General features: G+C 45.4%; 1 protein-coding gene across 1 annotated transcript; it reads right to left on the reverse strand.

Moving 5' to 3' along the window:
* Positions 1-6,341: 6,341 nt before the first annotated feature.
* On the reverse strand, positions 6,342-25,107 carry LOC122540161 (protein FAM177B-like). Its single transcript, XM_087984403.1, has 5 exons — positions 24,943-25,107; positions 14,529-14,675; positions 13,223-13,289; positions 9,500-9,597; positions 6,342-7,711 (listed from the first exon to the last, which is right to left on the reverse strand). Exons 1-5 carry the CDS (start codon positions 24,970-24,972, stop codon positions 7,490-7,492), a joined length of 564 nt encoding a protein of 187 aa, XP_087840529.1. The 5' UTR covers positions 24,973-25,107; the 3' UTR covers positions 6,342-7,489.
* Positions 25,108-26,676: the final 1,569 nt, after the last annotated feature.

Here is a 26,676-nt window from a genome sequence, read left to right on the forward strand (position 1 = left end):
AGCCATCCCTTTACCTGCGAACATCTGCCTCCAATCAGCTTTTGAAAGTTCTTGCCTAATACCGTCAAAATTGGCCTTTCTCCAATGTAGAACTTCAACTTTTAGATCTGGTCTATCCTTTTCCATCACTATTTTAAAACAAATAGAATTATGTTCGCTGGCCCCAAAGCGCTCCCCCACTGAACCCTCAGTCACCTGCCCTGCCTTATTTCCCAAGAGTAGGTCTACCTTTTGCACCTTCTCTAGTAGGTACATCCACATACTGAATCAGAAAATTGTCTTGTATGCACTTAAGAAATTCCTCTCCATCTAAACCTTTAACACTATGGCAGTCCCAGTCGATGTTTGGAAAGTTAAAATCCCCTACCATAACTACTCTATTATTCTTACAGATAGCTGAGATCTCCTTACAAGTTTGTTTCTCAATTTCCCTCTGGCTATTAGGGGATCTATAATACAATCCCAATAAGGTGATCATCCCTTTCTTATTTCTCAGTTCCACCCAAATAACTTCCCTGGATGTATTTCCGGGAATGCCCTCCCTTAGCACAGCTGTAATGCTATCCCTTATCAAAAATGCCACTCTCCCTCCTCTCTTGCCTCCCTTTCTATCCTTCCTGTAGCATTTGTATCCTGGAACATTGAGCTGCCAGTCCTGCCCATCCCTGAGCCATGTTTCTGTAATTGCTATGATATCCCAGTCCCACATTCCTAACCATGCCCTGAGTTCATCTGCCTTCCCTGTTAGGCCCCTTGCATTGAAATAAATGCAGTTTAATTTATTAGTCCCACCTTGTCCCTGCCTGCCCTGACTATTTGATTCGCTTCTGTTCTCAGTTGTACCCGTCTCAGATTGATCTCTTTCCTCACTATCTCCCTGGGTCCCACCCCACCGCCCCCCCCCCCCCCCCCCCCCCCCACCTTACTAGTTTAAATCCTCCTGAGCAGTTCTAGCAAATTTCCCTGCCAGTATATTAGTCCCCTTCCAATTTAGGTGCAATCCGTCCTTCTTGTACAGGTCACTTCTACCCCAAAAGAGATTCCAAAGATCCAAAAATGTGAATCCTTCTCCCATACACCAGCTCCTCAGTCATGCATTCATCTGCTCTATCCTCCTACTCCTGCCCTCACTAGCTTGTAGCACTGGGAGTAATCCAGATATTACTACCGTTGAGGATCTCCTTTTTAAATTTCTGCCTAACTCTCTGTAATCTCCCTTCAGAATCTCAACTTTTTCCCTTCCCATATCGTTGGTTCCAATGTATACAATGACCTTCTGCTGGCCCCTCTCCCCCATGAGAACATTCTGCACCCTCTCTGAGACATCCTTGATCCTGGCACCAGGCAGGCAACACACCATTCTGCTTTTTCGCTGCTGGCCTCAGAAACGTCTGTTTGTACCTCTGACTACAGAATCCCCTCACACAATTGATCTCTTGGAAGCCGACTTACCCCTTGTTGCATTACAGCCAGTCTCAATACCAGAAACTTGGCTGTTCATGCTACGTTCCCCTGAGAATCCGTCACCCCCTACATTTTCCAAAACAGCATACCTGTTTGAAATGTGTGTATCCACAAAAGACTCCTGCCCTCGGTGCCTACCTCTCTTACCCTTCCTGGAGTTAACCCATCTATGTGACTGTATCTGAGACTTTCCCCCCTTCCTATAATTGCCATCCATCACATACTGTTGCTGTTGCAAATTCCTTATCGCTTCTATCTGTCTCTCCAACCGATCCATTCGATCTGATAATATTCGCATCCAACAGCATTTATGGCAGATATAATCTGCAGTAACCCTTAAACTCTCTTTAAACTCCCACATCTGACAAGAAGTTCATATCACTGCAAAGACCATTTTTGCTCCTTCACAATCTACAGACCCAGAAAATAACACCGTCTTATTCCTCTACAAACACTGCCCCAGGTTAATTTAATAGCTATGGCTTATATTTTAAGTTTATTCAAGAGACTTATCTCCAAAAACATATAATCAAGAAAGAACCCACTATACTCATTACTGCAGCCTTCTATTGGACAGACTTCAAACAACGATTAACTTATCTGATTCTGTGCTGTGAAATTCGCCCAACAGGTTCCTCCAAGATTAGTTGTGAAATTCACTGTTTCTTAATTTTCCCAGATGCACTCCGATGTCCAGCGATACATGAATTGAAAAACAGTAAAGGCAGTAACTGTGCAGGTTTCCTCTCTCTCTCTCTCTCTCCTGTACTGTCCTCACCATGTGCTTCCTTTGTCTGTTCTTCTCCCTTTTAAACTGCTGTTGTTTTGACTCTTTTTTTTCCTAAAGTTCCAAAACAATGCAACAGGATATAACACAGTAATTGCTGCTCCTGGAATTTGAGGAAATCACCTCCAGCACCTAAAATACCTCAAAGACGGAGCAGCTGTTACAGCCAGAAATTTATCCTCATGAAAATGGTGTACAACACAATTACTTTCAGATGTTTGCACACACACTACAAATTTGGAGGTGAAACAGAATTCATAGTGACAAAATAGCAGGCACAGAGGTAAGAGTAGAGACTGAAAGAGCACCCACAGTCTCAGAGCGGACGTAGTGAGGTGGAGGCAGTAAACCAGTGTTGGCAGAGCTGAGGGTGATCAAGGAAAGATACTGCAGGAGCTGATGGATGGGTAGGCTGGGGTCACAGCGGTATCTGAAAATCAGGACAAAAGAATTTGAAAGGGTTGCAGTACATCTTGGAGAATCAGTGGAACCTAGAAAAGATATGACTGATATGGGCACAGGTATACCAGAGTAATAAATAGCTGCTGCAAAAGCTTTCCACTTGTAGATGATAAAATGGGTATTTAAAGGGGAATAAAAACAGGAAGCACTGGAGAAACTCGGCAGGTCGGGCAGTACCTGTGGAGAGAGAAGCAGAACTAAGGTTTCAAGTCAGATAGAGCTTCTTCAGAATCACTGCCAGTATCTGAGTTGAGTTTTTCCAGAATTTCTTTTTTTCAGTTTATTTCAGCTTTCCAGCATTCACGATTTTCGCTCTCAGTTAAGGAATCAGAAAGTCATTCAGCCCATTGTAACCATTCTCACTCTGAAAATAATATCCACTTAGTTCCATTCCCTTGGTTTACTTTTGTAAAGTGTTCTTTTTCTAATATAGATTCACTTCCCTTCGAAACTATGAATTATTCTGCTACTGTGCTTGCTGGACATACAGTACTGAATGAGATTTCTTACAATAAATATTAGGAATTTTGAAGCCATTGTCTTTGTCCCTACTAACTCCATGACTGAGCTACCTATTCCATTCCCCCTGTTAGATGAGGCTGAACAAACTATTCAAAATATTGGTGTTTTATTTGATTCTAAAAAGGACTTCCTCTCATATATCTGGACCATCATTAACCTACTTCCACCAATGTGGTATTGCTTATTTCCAATGTTGCCTCAGCTCATCTATTGCTTAAGTTGTCATCTATTTATTTGTTACCTCCACAGTTGACTTTACCCACACACCAGTGACCAGCTTCTTCCATTCTAAACTCTAAATTTGAAGTCATCCAAACTTCTGTTGCCTGTGTCCATAGAAGACCCATTCATCCGGAGCTCCCACAGTCCAAAGGTGAATTGGTGATGCTAAATTGCCCGTAGTGTTAGGTGAATGGGTAAATGTAGGGGTATGGGTCTGGGTGGGTTACTCTTCGGAGGGCCGAAGGACCTGTTTCCACACTAAGTAATCTAATCTAATCTAATCCATCATCCCCTGTGCTCTCTGACATACCTGGCTCCATCACATTTCCCTGAGATGAAAACAAATGCTTTAGAAATGCCGTCAAAGCATCCTGTAGAGGTTCCAACAAATTCATGGGAGGCCCTGACCCGTGACCAGCCAAAATGAAAATGATTTATTCAGTAAGGAACTGAACCCATTCAGAGTCTTCATCAAAAACACCTTAGGAGTGAAGTTGAGGCATTGGAGAAGGCACACAATGTCCAATCAGCTTCTCTACCCAACCCTTCAAACATCAGCTGCCAGGCCTTTGGCGGAGTCCGCAGTCTGCTTTTTGGATTTAGCAGTCATTTCAGAATCCAATGAACCAGAGTGGAAGCGAATTCATCCTCGATCCCAAATTAATGCCGAAGGATGGAGAAGACTTCAACTCCCATTTAAGTAATACTTCAACTTGAAAGTTCTCACCCTTGCTTTCAGATTCTCCTAAGGGTTCTCCTTCCTATTTCTACAATCTCGTCCAATCCCAAAACTCTGTGCTCTTCTAATTCTAGGAGAAAGTGAGGACTGCAGATGCTGGAGATCAGAGCTGAAAAATGTGCTGCTGGAAAAGCGCAGCAGGTCAGGCAGCATCCAAGGAGCAGGAGAATCGACATTTCGGGCATAAGCCCTTCTTCAGGAATGAGGAGGGTGTGCCAAGCAGGCTAAGTTAAAAGGTAGGGAGGAGGGACTTGGGGGAGGGGTGTTGGGAATGCGATAGGTGGAAGGAGGTTAAGGTGAGGGTGATAAGGTGAGGGTGATAGGCCGGAGAGGGGGTGGGAGCAGAGAGGTCAGGAAGAAGATTGCAGGTCAAGAAGGCAGTGCTGAGTCCGAGGGTTGGGACTGAGATAAGGTGGGGGGAGGGGAGGGAATGCTGATAGGGAAGGGGAGGGAAATATATCCTTGGAGGTGGGGTCTGTTTGGAGGTGGCAGAAATGACGAAGGATGATACGATGTATCTGGAGGTTGGTGGGGTGGTAGGTGAGGACTAGTGGGGTTCTGTCCTGGTGGCGATTGGAGGGGCGGGGTTCAAGGGTGGAGGAGCGGGAAGTGGAAGAGATGCGGTGGAGAGCATCGTCAACCACGTCTGAGGGGAAATTGCGGTCTTTGAAGAAGGAGGCCATCTGGCTTGTTCGGTATTGGAATTGGTCCTCCTGGGAGCAGATGCGGCAGAGGCGAAGGAATTGGGAATATGGGATGGCGTTTTTACAGGGGGCAGGGTGGGAGGAGGTGTAATCTAGGTAGCTGTGGGAGTCGGTCGGTTTATAGTGAATGTCCGCGTTGAATCGGTCGCCCGAGATAGAAATTGAGAGGTCTAGGAAGGGGAGGGAGGAGTCTGAGACGGTCAGGTAAATTTGAGGTCGGGGTGGAAGGTGTTAGTAAAGTGGATGAATTGTTCAACCTCCTCATGGGAGCACGAGGTAGCGCCGATACAATCATCGATGTAGCGGAGGAAAAAGTGGGGGGTGGTGCCAGTGTAGCTCCCTTTACAAGGATTTCAGTGAGTCACTCTCTCACTGCATCCCCCAGGGCAAATACAGCGTTCCGAAAAGACCATTCCCTGCGCGACTCCCTCGTCAGGTCCACACCCCCCACCAACCCAACCTCCACTCCCGGCACCTTCCCCTGCAACCACAAGAAATGCAAAACTTGTGCCCACGCCTCTCCCCTCACTTCCCTCCAAGGCCCCAAGGGATCCTTCCATATCCATCACAAATTCACCTGCACCTCCACACACATCATTTACGGCATCCGCTGCACCCGATGTGGCCTCCTCTACATTGGGGAGACAGGCAGCCTACTTGCGGAACGTTTCAGAGAACACCTCTGGGATACCCGCACCAACCAACCCAACCGCCCCGTGACTGAACACTTTAACTCCCCTTCCCACTCCTCCAATGACATGCAGGTCCTTGGCCTCCTCCATCGACAGACCATGGCAACACGACGCTTGGAGGAAGAGTGCCTCATCTTCCACCCAGGGACCCTCCAACCACAAGGGATGAATGCAGATTTCTCCAGCTTCCTCATTTCCCCTCTCCCCCCCCCCACCTTATCTCAGTCCCAACCCTCGGACTCAGCACCGCCTTCTTGACCTGCAATCTTCTTCCTGACCTCTCCGCCCCCACCCCCTCTCCGGCCTATCACCCTCACCGTAACCTCCTTCCACCTATCGTATTCCCAACACCCCTCCCCCAAGTCCCTCCTCCCTACCTTTTATCTTAGCCTGCTTGGCACACCCTCCTCATTCCTGAAGAAGGGCTTATGCCTGAAACGTCGATTCTCCTGCTCCTTGGATGCTGCCTGACCTGCTGCGCTTTTCCAGCAACACATTTTTCAGCTCTTCTAATTCTGACCTGGGAAGCATTCTCAACGTTATTCACACCATATTGATGGACATGCCTTTAACTGTCATAGCCTAATCTCTGAAACCTCCTTCCGAAACTTCTCTGCCTTTCCATTTCTTTATCTCCTTTAATGCACTACCTCTTTGACTGAGTTGTGGTCATCTGCTTTAATACCTCCTTAGATGGTTCGTGTCAATTTTGTTTTATTTTCTCATGAAATTGTTTCACTCTCGTAAAATCCCTTCATCTATTTTATTACATCAAAGGTAGTATACAAATACAAGTTGTTGATTTTTATAGTTCACTTGCAGATAACCAAACAAACCAGGACTGTCACATGCAGGGTGGCCTTGGAAGAAAAAGTAAGGGCAAGCTACAGGCCTTGGTGGTATGCTGCATAGTTTAGCTGGTTTCATTTCAGCAGGACATAGTTCTTAAGGTTTTGGACATAAATCAGCAGGTTGTTGAAGAGGAGTAGGGTAAGCATGACTTTCATATCAGGAAAACAGAATCTCTTGTCTGTGTGGACTGTTTAAAAATGAGTTTCTAATTAGGTCAAACACTTTGTTGATCATAAAACAAAATGATTAACTGGCATTAGTATCCCAGGTTATTTCGGAAGGTTAGCTGGTTAATGGTCTGCCAGTTCACACAATCCTTCAGTAGACATCTTAACTATGCAGAGACCACCTGAACTTCACAGACCAGCAACACTCCAATCCAATGTTTGCGTTGATCTCAGCTGCAAAACAAATGGGTAGTTACAGTTTACGGACCTTTACTTCTCCTGCACTGGAAAGGAGGGCAAAGAATGTCAAAATTCCCACTCCCAATCTGTACCCAGCAACTATACCCATTGAGTGCATGGTCAGCTGTGATGCCTTCTGTGTTTTGTCGTTCGTTCACAAGATGGGACATCGCTGGCTAGGCCAGCATTAATCGCCCATCCCTAATTACTCAGACGGCAGTTGAAAGTTAACCATATTGCTGCAGGTCTGGAGTCAAATGTAGGCCAGCCCAGGTAAGGACATTAGTGAACCAGATGGGTTTCTCCAATAATCAATTAGACTCTTAATTCCAGATTTTTTTTTATTGAATTCAAATTCTACCATCTACCATGGTGGGATTCAAACATGGGTCCCCAGAAATTTAACTGGGTCTCTGGAATTACAGTCCAGCGATAATGGTACTAGGCCACTACCTTCCCTTGTACTAACTATTAGGCTCCAGTATGTAGGATGGCAATGAGGCATTGGATGAAACAATAACCTACTATTTCAGGACATCAATAGAGGAGAGAGGAGGGTAAAACTGGCGGAAACCAGTACATGTTCATCTAACACTACAACCAAATTGTCTGTAAAGGAAGTAATCAATGATCGGTCATTAGTTGTTGTCCATCTTTATCTGATCATTAATATCTGCATTATCTTCCATTGCTTCATTTTCATAACATACGGTGTGTTTGCAGTCATCACTGCTTGCAATTCCTGATCGCTCCATCGTGTCTAAAGTACCATATTGAAAATTCTGGAGCGGAAGATGCTGTCTCTCATTCATTTTCGCATCCTCCACAATTGTCATTTCATCTCCATCTTCATATCCTTCCTAGAAAGGAAGAGTAGCAACATTATCAGCTTTGAACTTTTAAACAAAAACCAGCATAACGTTTGTTAATTTTCCATTCCCTGCCCCTCCAGTATTTTTTGCAAATTCATTCATGGGATATGTATGTCATGGGCTAGGCCAGCACTTATTACCCAACCCTGACTGCTCTGGAGAAGGTGGTGGTAATGAGTCAACAAATGCAGCCTGCCTGGTGTAGCAGGCAGTTCCGGGATTTTGAAAGTGGTGAATAGGCTTGGGGGACACAGGTAGTGAGTAACTCACTGCAGAATTCTCAGCCACAAACCTGTTCTTGTAGCCACGGTATTTGTACGGCTAGTACAGTTCAGCTTCTGTTCAATTTTAACTCCTATGGTATTGATAGTGGGGGATTCACTACAGTAATGCCATTGAAAGTAAAGGAGCTTACTTGAGATCGTCAATTGTTTTGCAGTTGTGTGGTGCAAATGTTATTTGTCACCTGTCAAGTCTAAGTCTGAATGCTTTCAAAGTCGTGTTCCATATTAACACAACCTGTTTCTGTGTCTGTGGAGTTGCAAATACTGCTAAATATTGTGTATTCACCAGCAAACAACTCACTTCTGACTTGCTGATGGAGGGAAGCAGCCGAAGGTGGTTCAACCAAGAAGACTCCCAAAGAACCCCTACAGACATGCTATGGGACTCAGATGATTCATCTCCTAGAACTATAATCATCTTTCTTTGTACCAGGTATGCTCTGGATCGTATGTGAATAGGAAGGGTTTAGAGGGATATGAGCCAAATACTGGCAAATGGGACTAGATTAATATAGGATATCTGGCTGGCATGGACAAGTTGGACCGAAGCGTCTGTTTCCAGGCTGTACAACTCTAAGTGTATAAGAGAATTTCCCCCAATTCTCAACGATTTTACGAGTATGTTTTGATGCCACACTCCTTAAGGCCAGTCACTCTCATCTCCTCTCTGGAGTTCAGCTCTTTTGTCCATTTTTAGGCCAAGGCTGTCATGAGATCAGAGGCTGAGTGGCTCTGGCAGAACTCAAAACTAAGCACCATTGAGCAGGTTATTGTTGAGTAAGTGTCTGTTGATGGCACTGTCAACCCTTCTATTGTTTTGCTACTTCAGTCCTTCCCTCCTTTCTCCCTTCCCTTTTTCTGGAATTGACATTGATGCAAGATAAATTGTTAATTCTAACTCCAAAATTGAAAAAGTAGTACTTTCAATATTGTACACCATTATGTGAATTGATTCTTGTGGTTTAGTGGGTAGTGTACCTGCCTCCAAGCCAAATGCTCTGGGTTCGAAACCCATCCTAGAATTTAACAGCCGTGGAAGGTGTGTTCATTACATGACCAAAAGTGTGAGCATTAACTTGCAAATTGTTCCAGCCTCTCTCAATGGCAGGTCATAAGAGTAGGAGACACTCCTGATCAGTCATGGGGCGGAAATTTGAAATCCAGAGCTCCAATCGACAACATGCATGTAAGTGTGCACGTTGCCGTAGCAACTTGAATTCTGAGTCAACTATAACACATTACCACTGCTGGTTTCATGATCATCTACACCTATTAATCATTGTACACTCAGTTAGTATAAATCATTCCAGACAGTCTATCAACAACCTGATTATTCTTATTAATATGAAACAATTTGTCAATAAGCTATTGATAGATGCTCACGAGGATTAGTGTAAAACATTTGACAGTCTATCAGTAACCTAATAAATCTTGCACAATTTTATATTACAAAAGTGATATTTAATCTAATAATTAATTATATTGAGGTGACCTGGTCTTGAACACTGTAGTATTCATCTACTGCATATTGGTACTTGGCTGATGTCAATCCAAACAGATTGGCCAGTTTCTCTCCAAGTAAGTCACAGGCTAAGAGAGATGAAATGATCAAATGTTAGAGAATAAGACCATAAGACATAGGAGTGGAAGTAAGGCCATTCGGCCCATCGAGTCCACTCCGCCATTCAATCATGGCTGATGCGCATTTCAGCTCCACTTACCAGCGTTCTCCCCGTAGCCCTTAAATCCTCTAGACAACAAGAATCTATCAATCTTGGCCTTGAAGACATTTAGCGTCCCGGCTTCCACTGCACTCCGTGGCAATGAATTCCACAGGCCCACCACTCTCTGGCTGAAGAAATGTCTCCGCATTTCTGTTCTGAAATGACCCCCTCTAATTCTAAGGCTGTGTCCACGGGTCCTAGTCTCCTCGTTTAACGGAAACAATTTCCTAGCATCCACCTTTTCCAAGCCATGTATTATTTTGTACGTCTCTATTAAGTCTCCCCTTAATCTTCTAAACTCCAACGAATACAATCCCAGTATCCTCAGCCGTTCCTTATATGTTAGACCTGTCATTCCAGGGATCATCCGTGTGAATCTCCGCTGGACACGTTCCAGTGCCAGTATGTCCTTCCTGAGGTGTGGGGACCAAAACTGGACACAGTACTCCAAATGGGGCCTAACCAGAGCTTTATAAAGTCAATGCAGTTATAGTGCCAACTATTCACTGTTGTCAGTTAAAACCAAACACAGGTAAAGAATATTCAGTTTCTGGTTTGTAGTGAGCTGCTCAGTGGGATACAATGAATGCCATCAGCCTTTTTGATGGCACTGTACAGTGAGCAAGTATAGTACAGTTATTTACAGTGATTCAAAAACTCACCCGACTCCCAGCTTGGATCACTACTTTAGGAACATAGGAACACTTGTTGGCCATTCAGTCCATCAAGCCCACCCTGCTATTCAATATATTCCTGACTAATCGAATACTTCAATGCCTTTCACCCACGCATCCGCATAATTACACAAGCCACTAGTAATCAGAAATCTATCAATCTCTACTTATAAACATACACAAAGGGTGAGCTTCCACAGTCTGGGATAGGGAATTTGAAAAGTTCAGACCATTCTGAGTTAAAACATTTCTCTTCATCTTGGTGGCATCCATCTTTGTTTTTAAATTATGCCCCCTGGTTCTAGACTTCCCAAACAGGGAAACATCTTCTCTACATGTACCCTGTCTATTCATGTAAGTACTTTGTAAGTTTCAATGAGACCACCTTTTATTCTTTAAATCCCTAGTGAATACAGATCCAGTTTTCCCAATCTCTCTTCATAGGTTAGTCCCACCATCCCAGGAACAAGTCTGCTGAACCTTCACTGCACTCCCTCTATGGCAATAATATCTTTCCTGAGATAAGGGGACCAAAACTTCACACTGTAGTCTGGATGTAGATTAACCAAACTCCTGTAAAACTGAAGAAAGACTTCATTAATCTGTACAAGAAGCAGAGTTCTGAAGAAAGGTCACTGGACCTGAAATGGTAACTGTGCTTTCTCTCCACAGATGCTGTCAGACCTGCTAAGTTTTTCCAGCAATTTCTGTTTTGTACAGGAGCAGCTGTTTTTGATTTTTTTTCACTACTCCTATATCTTGTTGCAACTGATGTGTGAATTCGGTATGGAGCAAGATATAACTTCTCCGAAGAGAAATGGATAATGTTTCTCCTGTTCATAACTTCTCGAGGGATTGATTTTAAAAACGCATTTTGGATATGTTGTGACTTTTAACGATAGACATAAGACAGAGTTAGGTAAATTTAAATCGGAAGAAAGTAAATGCTTCATCAGACAGCCCTGGCTTAGTGGCAGGAAGCAGAGGTTAATGATGCAAGGATATTTTTGCGAACCTGTGTCCAGGGTGCAGTCTGGGTCCTTTACTATATGTTGGGTACATTAATGATCTAGACAAGAATATAGGAGGCTTGATCAGTAAATTTGCAGATGACACGAAAATTGATGGTGTGGTACATAGCAAAGAGGAAAGCCTTAGACAACTTGACAATATAGAAGTTTAAATCAGAGTGATGCTGGAAAAGCACAGCAGGTCAGGTAGCATCCGAGGAGCAGGAAAGTCAACGTTTCAGGCAAAAGCAGTCAATTTTCCTGCTCCTCGGATGCTGCCTGACCTGCTGGGCTTTTCCAGCATCACTCTGATCTAAACTCTGGTTTCCAGCATCTGCAGTCCTCACTTTTGCCTACTTGACAATATAGAAGGCTAGTCAGGTGGGCTAAACAGTGGAAATGGAATTTAAAAACTGAAAGAACTGCGGATGCTGTAAATCAGAAACAAAAACAGAAATTGCTGGAAAAGCTCAGCAAGTCTGACAGCATCTGTCAAGAGAAATCAAAGTTAATCTTTCAGGTCCGGTGACCCTTCCTCAGAATAGTTCTGAGGAAGGGTCACTGGACCCAAAACATGAACTCTGATGTCTCTTCACGGGTGCTGCCAAACCTGCTGAACGTTTCCAGCAATTTCTGTTTGTTTTTCTGAAGTGGAATTTAATCCTGAAGGGGGAGAGTTCTGGATGGACTAACAAGGTGAGTACAACTGAATGGCATGATCCAAAAAAGTATAGTGCATCAGTTGGCCCTTGGTGTGCATGTTGATAGATCCTTGAAGGCCAGTACGAGAAAGTAAGGTGGTTAAGAAGGAATGTAGCGTCTTTGCCTTCGTTCGTCAAGGCATTGAATACAAGAGTGAGCAGGTGATGTTGGAGCTGTGTATAATGTTAGGCCACAGCTATGGAGTACTCTGTGCAGTTCTGGTCACCACACTATGGGAAGGATATGATTGTACTGGAGGTGGTGCAGGGGAGATTTACCAGGGCTGGAGTGGTTCAGCAATAAAGAAAGACTTAGATAGGCTGGAGTGGTTTTCCTTAGAGCAGACAAAGCTGAGTGGGATTTGATTGAGTTGTACAAGTTCTGGGGGAGGTGTAGACAGGGGAGATCAAGAGAAACCTTTCCCCTTAGTAGAGGGGTCAATAACCAGGGGGAACAGTTTTAAGGTAATGAACATGAAGTTTAGACGGGATCTGTGGGAATTTGTTTTTATCTAGAGGTTTGTATGTATCTGAAACCTGCCACCTAAAAGGCTGATGGAGATAGGAATTGTCACGACATTTAATTTGTATTTAGATGAGTTCTTGAAGTGCCATAGTATACAAGGCTACACACCAAGTGCTGGAAAGTGGAATTAGAGTAGATGGGTATTTTATGACTAGAATAGATACAATTGGCCAAAGGGCCTCCTCCTCATCCATAAAAAAAATCTATGACTCTAAATTCCACCAGTAGTTTCATCTCCAACACGTCAATTCAAGGAAGGGCAAGCTGCCCATTGTCATTTATATTAAGACCTATCCAAAAACCAGAGGTGCTCCTTTGTGTAGAAATTATAAAAGTCACCTTATTCTCTGGGGCTGTCTTTACAGGATTGTCCACATTTTAAAGGTGAAAGTTAAGAAGTTATATTGATTGAAGCCATGAAAGTTAGGAAGTTGAAATCTTTACTGGGCAGGACACTGCCCATTTTCAGGACATGAAGAAAATCAGCAGATTAAAGAGAAATGCTCTCCCCATAAAAAAGAACTCATTCCAATCTTCGCCTAAAGCATCCAATGCTCAGTCCAGTCTATATGATACTCACTGAATAATGATATCCTTGCAAACTTCATCACCCAAAACACCAGGAAATGGTTCCAGGGGAGTGTGGACTGCAAAACAATTAGTACATGACTTTTCACAGACAATCAAAACTTTGATGGAAAAAAAAATATTTTCAGAGTTCACCCATGTGTCTGTGGTGGTCTTTGTTTGAAAGATGATTTCAGGGGGCTTTTGTGGAGCAGTGGTAGTGTCCCTACCTGTAAGCCAGGAGGCCAGGGTTCGAGTCTCACCTGCTCCAGAGATGTATAATAACATTTCTAAACTGGTTGTTTTGAAAATTTAAAAGATGTTTTTGAAAACATTTCCCTCTATCCTGTATCTGTCCTCTTCACTACCCCATGAGAAACAGGTTTTTGGAAGCTGATGGAGAGGATAGGCAGCAGGGTGGGTGAATAAACAGCTGGTCTTGGGTATAGATACCTATTGGGGAGCTACCTTGGTGAGATATGGGTGTATAAGAAGCTACTTGTTAATCTAGGCAGCTGGTGAGGTGGAGTGGTTGGGTGCAGGACAGCAGGAGGAGGTGGGAGGGGACATGATGCCGTGAATAGGAAGCTGCTGGAAGTTATGGTATTGAGTGTATGCGAAGCTATTGGGATTATGCTTTGGGAGGCTGGAACATGTGTAAAGATGACTGGTGTGAGGTTGGGGACTACATGGGGAGATGATGGCACAAGGGTATGAGAGTCATGGAGTCACAGAATCATAGAAATGTATAGCACAGAAACAGACCCTTCGCTCCAACCCGTCCATGCCGACCAGATATCCCAACCCAATCTAGTCCCACCTGCCAGCACCCAGCCCATATCCCTCCAAGCTCTTCCTATTCATATACCCATCCAGATGCCTTTTAAATGTTGCAATTGTACCAGCCTCCACCACATCCTCTGGGAGCTCATTCCACACATGTACCACTCTCTGTGTGAAAAAGTTGCTCCTTAAGTCTCTTTTACATCTTTCCCCTCTCACTCTAAAGACTAGCTACTGGAGTGCAAGAAGCTGGTTAATCTGGAAGGACGGCTGGTGAGATGTTGGGGAGCACATGGGAAGATGGTGGGGCTGGGATTTGGGAAGCTGGTTACTCTGGAAGGATGGCTGATGTGAGGTTGGGGAGCACATGTGACGATGTTGGGTTTATAAGAAGTTGCTGGAGAATGGGAAGCTGATAGGCAGTGTGTGTATACAAAGATCATGTGACTATCTAGACAGTACTGCCCCTCTTTCAGTTGTGTAATTCAAACATGACTGTGATTAGATCACTGAATTCAGATTGCTGGTACACTTACAGGATTGACTTTCTCTGACACTTGCTGCTCCTCTTCACTCTCTTCTTCAGTACTATATTCCTCCATGATGTCTCCATTTGAAAAGTGAATGAATCTTCGTGGCTGTTTCTTCTCTGCCTTCAAATCTTCAGGTTCCGATTTCTCTGTCTTTAAACGTAATTAAATTGGGGATTCGAAAAGTTTTCCACGTAAACAGAACCATTTTGACAAATGACTGAAGTGCAAGGCATAGCATCCTGGAGTCACATGTTGTCTTCACCTCTTTCCTGGAGAAAGTGAGGACTGCAGATGCTGGAGATCAGAGCTGAAAAATGTGTTGCTGGAAAAGCACAACAGGTCAGGCAGCATCCAAGGAGCAGGAGAATCGACGTTTCAGGCATGAGCCCTGAAGAAGGGCTCATGCCTGAAACGTTGATTCTCCTGCTCCTTGGTTCTGCCTGACCTGCTGCGCTTTTCCAGCAACACATTTTCACCTCTTTCCTACCAATTCTTTCTCAAAAACCATCATATATGTCCAAAAATACTGCCCGGAGTTGAATACTTATATTTATCTAGTAACTTTAATCAAATATTCCTCAGCACATAACAGGAGCATTGTAATAGATTCATCAAATGATTTGAAGGGAAGTCATTTAGCCGATTGAGTCCATGAAAATTCCCTGCAAGAGTAGACCAACTAGTTGTTTACCCCAACCCCTCCGCATTATCCTGCGACATTTTTCACTTCAATGATTATTCAATACCCTTTTGAAGATTATAGTGGAATCAGCCTCAACCTCATTCTCAGTTATTGCATTCCAGTGCTTTATTAGACAGTATCTAGAACAAACTCATGTCAGCCCTGTTTCTTTTGCCATCTTCCTTTGGTTTGTTTCCTCTGCTTCACAAGTTTTTTGCCGATGGGACCATTATCGACTCTAACCAGACCCCTCATGATTTTGAACAACTTTTTAAATCTCCTCCCGTAGGTAGGAAATCGGAACAGTGTAAAGGTAAAGTCTCCATAGTCTTACTGGTTGCTCTCTTATTAGAGGGAGATGACTAGTGGTGGTTTAATCTGAAAATCACCGTGCCTCAGGCGAGGGGAGAGGTTGAGAAGGAGAGTCATTCACAGTGACTTCAGCCAGTGCAGGAACTGATCTCATGCTGTTAGCACCATTCTGCATCACAAATCAGCCATCAGCCAACTGATTCAAACTGAGCAGTAATATCACGAGCCTAATTATCCATAATCCAGGATAAAGCCTCTGAGAACTTAGATTTAAATCCCACCACTGTAACTCTGGAATTTAAATTCCATTAATAAATCTGGAACTTAAAGCCAGGAACAGTGACAGCTATCATTAATTCTTTTAAACACTCAGTTGGTTCACCATTGTCCTTCAGGGAAGGAAGTCTTCCATCCTTAGCTGGTTTGGCCTAAATGGATGTTCAGACCCACAGCAAATGGGTAACATGGAACTGCCTCTGAGATGGCATAGTCTGTCACTTTGTTCAAGGACAATCAGTAATGAATAACAAACTGTGACCCTGCAATTGACCCAGCAACAATCATGTCCTGTCAAAGAATAAAGAAGATCCCTTATTCCACCATTAAACTACACCATATATATCTTCTACCTCAACAGGACTTTCTGATACTATCCACATATCCTTTGATATCCTTAATATTTACCAACTTATCGATATCTGCCTTGAAAATACTCATTGACTGGGCCTTTATAGTTCTCTAATTCACAGATTCACCATTCTCCAAAACGTTCCTTCTCTCAAAACTATTCTGAGACTATGTCTGATGGTTCTTGACCTGCTAGCCAGGGTACAACATCTCCCCGCATCTGTTCTGTATGATTAGATAAGATTACTTACAGTACGGAAACAGGCCCTTCGGCCCAACAAGTCCACTCCGACCCGCCGAAGCGCAATCCATTCAGACCCATTCCCCTACATTTACTCCTTCACCTAACACTATGGGCAATTTAGCATGGCCAATTCACCTAACCGGCACATTTTTGGATTATGGGAGGAAACCGGAGCACCCGGAAGAAACCCACGCAGACACGGGGAGAATGTGCAAACTCCACACAGAGAGTCGCCTGAGGCGGGAATTGAACCGTGGCGCTGTGAGGCAGCAGTGTCACTGTGCGGCCCACTGTTCTGCTGTGTCCTGGAACCTTCTTGTTGCTTTAAATGAGATCTCTCAAACTCTGAAGAATGTGGGGACTGTCTGCTCAATCTCAGTTCCGAGGACATTCCCACCATCTCAGGGAGGAGACGAAGAAAGAGATTCTTCCTTAGATAGGGAGAACAAAACTATACATAATACCCCAGTGGTGGGTTCCCCAAGGATGTCTCAAATCAACTGCAGCAAGACATCTTTATTCCTGTACTCAAATCTTCTTGAAATAAAGGTCAATGTCTTCCTAATTGCTTGTTCCTCCTGCATATTAGCGTTCAGTGATTTATGAACAAGAGCATTCAGGTCTCTTGAAATATCCACACTTCCTGGTCCCTAATTTACATCTCTGCATTTCTGTTTTTTTTAATCAATGTGGGATAATTTTACATTTTACCACATTGTATTCCATCTTGCTTGTTTTTCCCCACTCACTGAGCTTATCTGAAACTCCTTTAAGCCCTCTGCACCTTCCTCACAATTCACATTCCTACCTAGTTTTGATTAATCAGCAAACATGGAAATATTACATTTGCTCCCTTCATCCAAACCATTGAATCACAAAACTGTTGCGTTGCAAAGAAGGCTGTTTAGCCCATTTTGTTTACACCTGCTCTCCAGCATTTTAATTTAGTGCAAATCTATTGCCTTTTTTCAATAACTGTACACTTAGTTTTCTATTTAAGTAAGTACCGAATAATCTCGAGTGCCACAGCTGAACCTGCCTCTGCCAGACTTCCATGCAGTGCATTCCACACTTGATCTAATTGCTGTGTGAAAAGTTTTATTTTCTCACCTCACATTTGCTTCTTTTGCAAAACGCTTTAAAATTGAGCCCTCTAATACATATGCTTTGGTGAGAGGAATAGTTTCTCTCTATCTACGTGCAGCCACCTCATGATTTGGAAAACTTCGAGCAAATCTCGTCTTCGCCTTCTCCTCTTAAAGGAGAAGAGTTCTAACTTCTCCAATCTCTCCTCATAAAGTGAATTTTATTATCCCTGGAACCATTCTTGTAAATCTCTTCTGCACCCTCTGAGTGTGTGAGTTGGATGATCAGCTGTGATCATATTGAATGCTGAAACAGGCTCAAAGGGCTGAATCGCCTAGTCTGCATTGTCTATGTTTCCATGAACCTGTGTTTCCAGAACATTTGTGTGGGCTTCTGAATCACTATTTCAGCAGCATTACACTACCACACTCGTCCCAGGAAATTGCCTTCTCCAACAAATGGAATAACCATCACTCACCTCCTCATGATCAACATGCTGTGGGGTTACTGTTGACCAGAAATTGAACTTGACTAACCATATAAATACTGTGGCTACAAGAACAGATCAGAAGCTGAGAATACTCTGGCAAGTAATTCACCTCCTGACTCCCCAAAGCTTGTCCATCGTCTACAAGCACAAGTCAGGAGTGTAATGGAATACTCCCCACTTGCCTGGATGGGTGCAGTTCCAACAACACTCAAGAATCTGGATCAGTGGTGCTGGAAGAGCACAGCAGTTCAGGCAGCATCCAAGGAGCTTCGAAATCGACGTTTCGGGCAAAAGCCCTTCATCAGGAATAAAGGCAGAGAGCCTGGAGCGTGGAGAGATAAGCTGGAGGAGGGTGGGGGTGGGGAGAGAGTAGCATAGAGTACAATGGGTGAGTGGGGGAGGGGATGAAGGTGATAGGTCATGGAGGAGAGGGTGGAGTGGATAGGTGGAAATCAGGGCAGAGGAAATTCTTCAAGGCAGGCATCCTTGCAAGAGGATTCGCAGTAGGGTTAAAATCAACTAGGTAAAACACTCAAGAAGCCTGGCACCATCCAGTTCACCCACAAACATCCACACCCTCCACCACTGATGCACAGTAGCAGCAGTGTGTATTATCTACAAGATGCACTACAGAAATTCACCAAGGCTCTTTTGGCACCTTCAAAACCCATGACCACTTCCATCAAGAAGGACAAGGACAGAAGGTACATGGGAATCTCACCATCTGCCGGTTCCCCTCCAAGTCACATACCAATCTGACTTGGAAATGTATCACCGTTCCGTCGCTGTCGCTGGTCAAAATCATGGAACTCCATCCCTAAGGGCGCTGTGGGGCTGCCTACAACATGTGGACTGCAACGATTCCAGAAAGCAGCTCACAACCATCTTCTCAAGGGAACTGGAGATTAGCAAATATCGATGGCTCAGTCAGTGATGGCACCATCCCATAAATAAAGAGAAAGAAAGTTCTGAGGAAGGGTCACTGGACCTGAAACGTTAACGTTTTCTCTCCATAGATGCTGTAATACCTGCTGTGCTTTTCCCAGCAATTTCTGTCTTGTTAAAGGAAAGCAATGCTAGCTATGTACAATCTGTGGTGGACCACACCCAGAATATTGTAAACTGTTCTGGGCACCATATCTTTCAAAGTAAATAGTGGCCTTGAAAGGTGTGCCACATACTTTTACTCAAAATAACACCTGAATTCTAAGTGATAGTATTATAGACAGAGATTATAGAAATTAGAGTTAGTCCATGGAATTTAGGTTAAAGGGGAGTTAATTTAAGTTTTCAGGATACTAAGCATACGGGGAGCAGGTTGCATACATTAAAAATATTTTTCTGCTGGTCAGGGAGTTGTCCCTGTTGAATGTAAATTATTTGTTTCTTGATTACTTATGGCCTGTCATGTAATCTCCAGAGCTAAATTAAAACATTTATCCAACCCTAAAGTATATACAGCACTGAAATGTATCAGTCAGGTACAAAAACACTCCAATGGCCTAATGGAATAGCTGGTAGTCTAGGATATAAAAGGGAGAAAGATTTGTTAGAGTTACATCTTGGATTGACCACTTTTGAAATTCTCTAAACAATTTTGGGTACAACATCTTAGAAAGGATTCATCGATCTTGGAAGAAGTGCAACTAATGTGTTGCCAGGGTCTAAGGATTAGATTAGGAGAGATTATATAAACTATGTTTGAATTTCTTGGAATAGAGACAGTTAAAGGATGTTTTTATTGATGTGTTTAGGATTATGAAATGAATTGGTAGAGTAGATGTAGGAGAAGGGGACATAACCTCAAAATCAGATCATTAGTTCATTTGTGTCTCTGACTTTAACCTTTTGGGGACACATGGGAGATGCAGTAGCAGCATTTCCTGTCCTTCACCATTGCAGGAATGACTCCATGATATCACTTTTCATAGTCTGTATATAAACAACTTCAATCAAATATCCTGTCAACAGAATAATGAACAAAGAATAGAGCACAGGAACAGGCCCTTCAGCCCTCCAAGCCTGTGCTGACACATTTTGCTCTTCAATTCTAAAACTGTCTTCACTTACAGAATCCCAAATTCCTCTATTCCCTTCCTATTCACGTATTTGTCCAGGCGTTTCTTGAATGCTGCTATTGTGTCTACTTCCACCATCTCCCCTGGCAACGTGTTCCAGGCACTCACCACCCTTTGTTTGAAAGACTTGTTTCACAAATCTCTTTTAAACTTCCTCCCCAGCACCTTGAACCTATGTCCCTAGTAATTGACCCCTCCACTCTGGGAAAAAAACTTCATACTTTCTACTCTACCCATGCCAATCGCAATCCTATAAACTTCTATCCAATCGCCCCTCAACCTCCTGCATTCCAGTGAAAACAAACCCAGTCTATCCAACCTTTCTTCATAGCTAAAATCCCCCATACCAGGCAATATCCTGGTAAACCTTTTCTGTACCCTCTCCAAAGCATCCACATCCTTCTGGGAAAGTGGCGACCAGAACTATATGCAACATTCCAAGTGTGGCCTAACTAAATTTCTATAAAGCTGCAATATAACTTGTCTATCCTTATACTCAATGCCCTTCCAATGAAGGCAAGCATGCCATAAGTCTTTTTTACTACATTACCCTCCTGCGCTGCCACCTTCAGTGAATCTGTGGACCTGCACACCCAGATCCCTCTGCATCTCAATACTCCAACCAAAATGCATCACTTCACATTTGTCCTGCTTAAACTCCATCTGCCATGCCCCCCAACTGCTCTATATCCTGCCGTATCCTCTGACAATCCTCCTCACTACCTGCAATTCCACCAACTTTTGTATCATCTGCAAACTTACTAATTAGACCAGCTCCATTTTCCTCCACATCATTTCTGGACACCATGAGCAGCAGAGGTGCCAGCACTGATCCCTGTGGAACACCCAGTAGTCACAACCCTCCATTCTGAAAAACATCCTTCCACCACTACCCTCTGTCTCCTATGACTAAGCCAGTTCTGTATCCATCAATACCATGTGACCTCACCTTTTGTACCAGTCTGCCATGAGGGACCTTGTCAAAGGCTTTACTGAACTCCATGTAGACAACATCAACCATCTCATAAATCATCTTTATCACTTCCTCAAAAAACTCAATCAGGTTAGTGAGACATGGCCTTCCCCACACAAAACCATGCTGCCTATTGCTAATAAATGTGTATAGATCTTGTCCCTGAGAATCTTTTCCAATAATTTCCCTACCACCAACGTGAGACTCACAGGCCTGTAATTTCCTGGATTATCAATGTTACCCTTCTTAAACAATGGGACAACATTGGCTAATCTCCAGTCCTCTGGGACCTCACCACTGGTTAAAAAGGATACAAAGATGTCTATCAATGTTCCAGCAATTTGACCTCTTGCCTCCCTCAATATTCTGGGATAGATCCCATCAGGACCCAGGGATTTATCTAACTTAATACTTTTAAGACACCAGACGCCTCTTCCTTTTTAATAGCAGCTTGGCTTACAAGCTTGACACTCCCTTCCCTGCAATTATCCACTGTCAATTCCTTCTCTTTGGTGAATACTGACACAAAGTATTTGTTTAGGCCCTCACCTACCTCATATATATGTGTGTGTGTATGTATTAAGGCCTGAGGGTTCTCCTTAATCCTTTTTACTATCTTGGTTTATATATAAATAATGACCATTTAGGTGACTGAACTAAATCTCAGAAGGAACCAGGGCCCTCAAAAAGGACTTAAAAACAATATTTTTTTTCCCCACTGAATTCCTCCTTTTAGTGTGGGCAGGTTGAGAATTGGTTATGGGAACTGACTGATTCCACCATTGCTCAACGCAAGCACCGCAAACTGGGATGGTCTTCCCAGAGGAATTTTGTGGTCTGTTTCTGACTCAAATTAAAATAAAGTTCAGTGTGGTTCTCTGGTCTCAGCCAAGCTGATCTTAAATCAGGCAAATAGCTAGAAAAGGAAGCTGCTTGAGTCAGGATTGCAATGTCAGATTGTTATCATGTAATACCCACTGCAAACTCTGTGTATGTGGGTGATATCAGATGTTCTTGCTCAGCTGTGAAGCCCTTTATAGTCATATAGCTAGCAGACTGACCCATAGTTTCTGAAATCCTGATGTTTACTAAGACGGAGGTTGTGTGACTCTACAGCCGTCCTTCTGGTTGGCTCATATCCTGGAGAGAGAAACACGAGGAATCTCACTCTAAGCCTGAATCCCTCAATCCCTGGATCAGGTAGGAACATGCAGGTAAAAACAAGGACTGCAGATGCTGGAAACCAGAGTCTAGGTTAGAATGGTGCTGGAAAAGCACAGCATGGTCAGGCAGCATCCGAGTAGCAGGTAAATCAACGTTTCAGGCAAAAGCCTGATGAAGGGCTTTTGCCTGAAACGTTGAATTTCCTGCTCCTCGGATGCTGCCTGACCTGCTGTGCTTTTCCAGCATCACTCTAATCTAGGAACGTGCAGCCACAGGGCACTTGGAAACCCCAGAATTACACAAACCTTTGATGCAATGTGGACTATTTAGACATGAAGACAGAACCGTAATTATCTAAACCCAATGGACATTCACAATGAAATTCAGAACCCAAACAGTTAACATGAGAGAACTGGCCCATTTACTCAGAGTAAACAAACTATGTTTACTTTTTATGGATGGACTTGTATTTACCTTCACTCAGACACAGGTGCATCCTGCACTTTGCAGACTTTCTTGTTTTGACTCACATCTTTCTTAAAACCAATCCATTGAAAGGGTGGCACAAGAAGGGCCAATACAGACCCCAGTTCAAGGAATAGGCAACACTGACACAGATCCTATAGGAAGGTGCAGCACTGACCTTGAACCTATAGCAATGTGTGGCAATGACCGCGATTCTATACGAATTGGCAATACTGACCCTGATCCTGTAGGAATGTGCAGCACTGACCCTGATCCTATAGGAATGCGTAGCACTGACCCTGATCCTATAGGAATGTGCAGCACTGACCCTGATCCAATAGGGATGGGCAGCGCTGACCCTGATCCTATAGGATGCGCAGCACTGACCCTGATCCTATAGGAATGTGCAGCACTGACCCTGATCCTATAGGGATGGGCAGCACTGACCATGATCCTGTAGGAATGTGCAGCACTGATCCTGATCCCATAGGGATGGGTAGCACTGACCCTGATCCTATAGGGATGCGCAGCACTGATCTTGATCCTATGGGGATGGGCAGCACTGACCCTGATCCTGTAGGAATACGCAGCACTGACTCTGATCCTATAGGGACGGGTAGCACTGACCCTGATCCTATAGGAATACGCAGCACTGACTCTGATCCTATAGGGATGAGTAGCACTGACCCTGATCCTATGGGGATGGGCAGCATTGACCCTGATTCTACAGGAATGCGCAGCACTGATCCTGATCCTATGGGGAAGGGCAGCGCTGACCCTGATCCTATAGGGATGGGTAGCACTGACTCTGATCCTATAGGAATGCTCAGCACTGACTCTGATCCTATGGGGGTGGGCAGCACTGAGCCTGATCCTGTAGGAATGTGCAGCACTGACCCTGATCCTATAGGAATGTGAAGCACTGACACTGATCCTATTGGGATGTGCAGCACTGACCCTGATCCTATAGAAATGGGTCACACTGACCCTGATCCTACAGGGATGGGTAGCACTGACCCTGATCCTATAGGAATGTGCAGCACTGACCCTGATCCTATAGGGATGGGTAGCACTGACCCTGATCCTATAGGGATGGGTAGCACTGACCATGATCCTATAGGGATGGGTAGCACTGACCATGATCCTGTTGGGATGTGCAGCACTGACCCTGATCCTATAGGGATGGGTAGCACTGACCCTGATCTTATAGGGATGGGTAGCACTGACCCTGATCCTATAGGGATGGGTAGCACTGACCCTGATCCTGTAAGAATGTGCAGCACTGACCCTGATCCTATAGGAATGTGCAGCACCGACACTGAACCCATGGGGTTCGGCAACACTGACCCTGAACCTGTAGAAATGGGCAGCTCTGACCCGGATCCTATAGGAATATGCCGCAATGACCCTGATCCTGTACGGATAGGCCTCACTGACCCTGATCCTATAGGGTTGGGCCACACTGACCCTGATCTTATAGGAATGTGGAGCACTGACCCTGATCCCGTAGGGATAGGCAGCACTGACCCTGATCCTATAGGAATGTGCAGCACTGACCCTGATCCCACAGGAATGTGTAGCACTGACCCTGATCCTATAGGGATGTGCAGCACTGACTCTGATCCTATAGGAATGGGCAGCACTGACCCATATCCTATAGGAATGTGCAGCACTGACCCTGATCCTACAGGAATGGGCAACACTGACCTGATGCTATAGGAATGTGCAGCACTGACCCTGATCCTATGGGGATGTGCAGCACTGACCCTGATCCTAAAGGAATTGGCAACACTGACCCTGATCCTATAGGAATGTGCAGCACTGATCATGATCCTGTAGAAATGCGCAGCACTGACCCTATTCCTGGAGGAATGCGCACCACTGTCCCTGATCCTATAGGGTTGGGCAGCACTGACCCTGATCCTATTGGAATGTGCAGCACTGACCCTGATCCTGTTGGGATGGGCAGCACTGACCCTGATCCTATGGGGATGGGCAGCACTGACCCTGATCCTGTTGGGATGGGCAGCACTAACCCGGATCCTGTTGGGATGGGCAGCACTGAGTCCAGTCCTGCTCAGGGGTCTGGGGTCTGGGATGAGTGGTCCTTATCCGATGGGGAAGGGCACCGTTCAGTTCCGGTCTGCGCTGACACTATCTCCCACGATGTGGAGGAGCCGGGGGTTGGACTGTAGCGCACAAACCTGTTGGAGTATAACCTGATGCTGTGGGATTTGTAACTGTTCCCCACGGTGCCGCCTCCAAGCCCCCTCCCTCCACAACCCCATGCCCTGACCTGCTCTCCGCTCTCTCCGGCTGCCTCCATCCTCCGAGGCCGAATACAGGATCACTTCCTGAAGCAGAAACATCCACAGGCGCCCAGAATGAATGAAGGAAGTAGGTTTCAGGTATCAGTAACCGGATGCGAGCGCCTGGTAAACCGAGTGCCAGCGCAGAGGCTGCAGCAGCGAGTGGCTCATACCCATGGCCCCGGACCAGCGGAGGGGTGGGGGAGGGCCACTGTCCTTTCCCCCCTGTGGGACTGGGTGTTACAGTGGGTCACACACTGTCCTTTCCCCCAGGGACTGGGTGTTACAGTGGGTCACACACTGTCCTTTCCCCCTGGGACTGGGTGTTACAGTGGGTCACACACTGTCCTTTCCCCCTGGGACTGGGTGTTACAGTGGGTCACACACTGTCCTTTCCCCCAGGGACTGGGTGTTACAGTGGGTCACACACTGTCCTATCCCCCCGGTGGGACTGGGTGTTACAGTGGGTCACACACTGTCCTTTCCCCCCGGTGGGACTGGGTGTTACAGTGGGTCACACACTGTCCTTTCCCCCCGGTGGGACTGGGTGTTACAGTGGGTCACACACTGTCCTTTCCCCCCGGTGGGACTGGGTGTTACAGTGGGTCACACACTGTCCTTTCCCCCCGGTGGGACTGGGTGTTACAGTGGGTCACACACTGTCCTTTCCCCCCGGTGGGACTGGGTGTTACAGTGGGTCACACACTGTCCTTTCCCCCCGGTGGGACTGGGTGTTACAGTGGGTCACACACTGTCCTTTCCCCCCGGTGGGACTGGGTGTTACAGTGGGTCACACACTGTCCTTTCCCCCCGGTGGGACTGGGTGTTACAGTGGGTCACACACTGTCCTTTCCCCCCGGTGGGACTGGGTGTTACAGTGGGTCACACACTGTCCTTTCCCCCCGGTGGGACTGGGTGTTACAGTGGGTCACACACTGTCCTTTCCCCCCGGTGGGACTGGGTGTTACAGTGGGTCACACACTGTCCTTTCCCCCCGGTGGGACTGGGTGTTACAGTGGGTCACACACTGTCCTTTCCCCCCGGTGGGACTGGGTGTTACAGTGGGTCACACACTGTCCTTTCCCCCCGGTGGGACTGGGTGTTACAGTGGGTCACACACTGTCCTTTCCCCCCGGTGGGACTGGGTGTTACAGTGGGTCACACACTGTCCTTTCCCCCCGGTGGGACTGGGTGTTACAGTGGGTCACACACTGTCCTTTCCCCCCGGTGGGACTGGGTGTTACAGTGGGTCACACACTGTCCTTTCCCCCCGGTGGGACTGGGTGTTACAGTGGGTCACACACTGTCCTTTCCCCCCGGTGGGACTGGGTGTTACAGTGGGTCACACACTGTCCTTTCCCCCCGGTGGGACTGGGTGTTACAGTGGGTCACACACTGTCCTTTCCCCCCGGTGGGACTGGGTGTTACAGTGGGTCACACACTGTCCTTTCCCCCCGGTGGGACTGGGTGTTACAGTGGGTCACACACTGTCCTTTCCCCCCGGTGGGACTGGGTGTTACAGTGGGTCACACACTGTCCTTTCCCCCCGGTGGGACTGGGTGTTACAGTGGGTCACACACTGTCCTTTCCCCCCGGTGGGACTGGGTGTTACAGTGGGTCACACACTGTCCTTTCCCCCCGGTGGGACTGGGTGTTACAGTGGGTCACACACTGTCCTTTCCCCCCGGTGGGACTGGGTGTTACAGTGGGTCACACACTGT

This window comes from Chiloscyllium plagiosum, unplaced genomic scaffold (assembly GCF_037043375.1).
Source record: "Chiloscyllium plagiosum isolate Xiang-an unplaced genomic scaffold, Cpla_swu_hap1 HiC_scaffold_3, whole genome shotgun sequence".
Taxonomy (NCBI): Eukaryota; Metazoa; Chordata; class Chondrichthyes; order Orectolobiformes; family Hemiscylliidae; genus Chiloscyllium; species Chiloscyllium plagiosum.

Bases quoted from the DNA above. Each gene is read 5' to 3' on its own strand.
- LOC122540161 (XM_087984403.1), bottom strand. From the start codon at position 24,972: ATGGAGGCAGCCGGAGAGAGCGGAGAGCAG. The intron at 13,290-14,528 runs GTAAGTGTACCA...ATTGTTTTGCAG, and splicing joins TGTCAGAGAAAGTCAATCCT to TCCACACTCCCCTGGAACCA. The intron at 9,598-13,222 runs GTGAGTATCATA...CATCTCTCTTAG, and splicing joins TGCAAGGATATCATTATTCA to CCTGTGACTTACTTGGAGAG.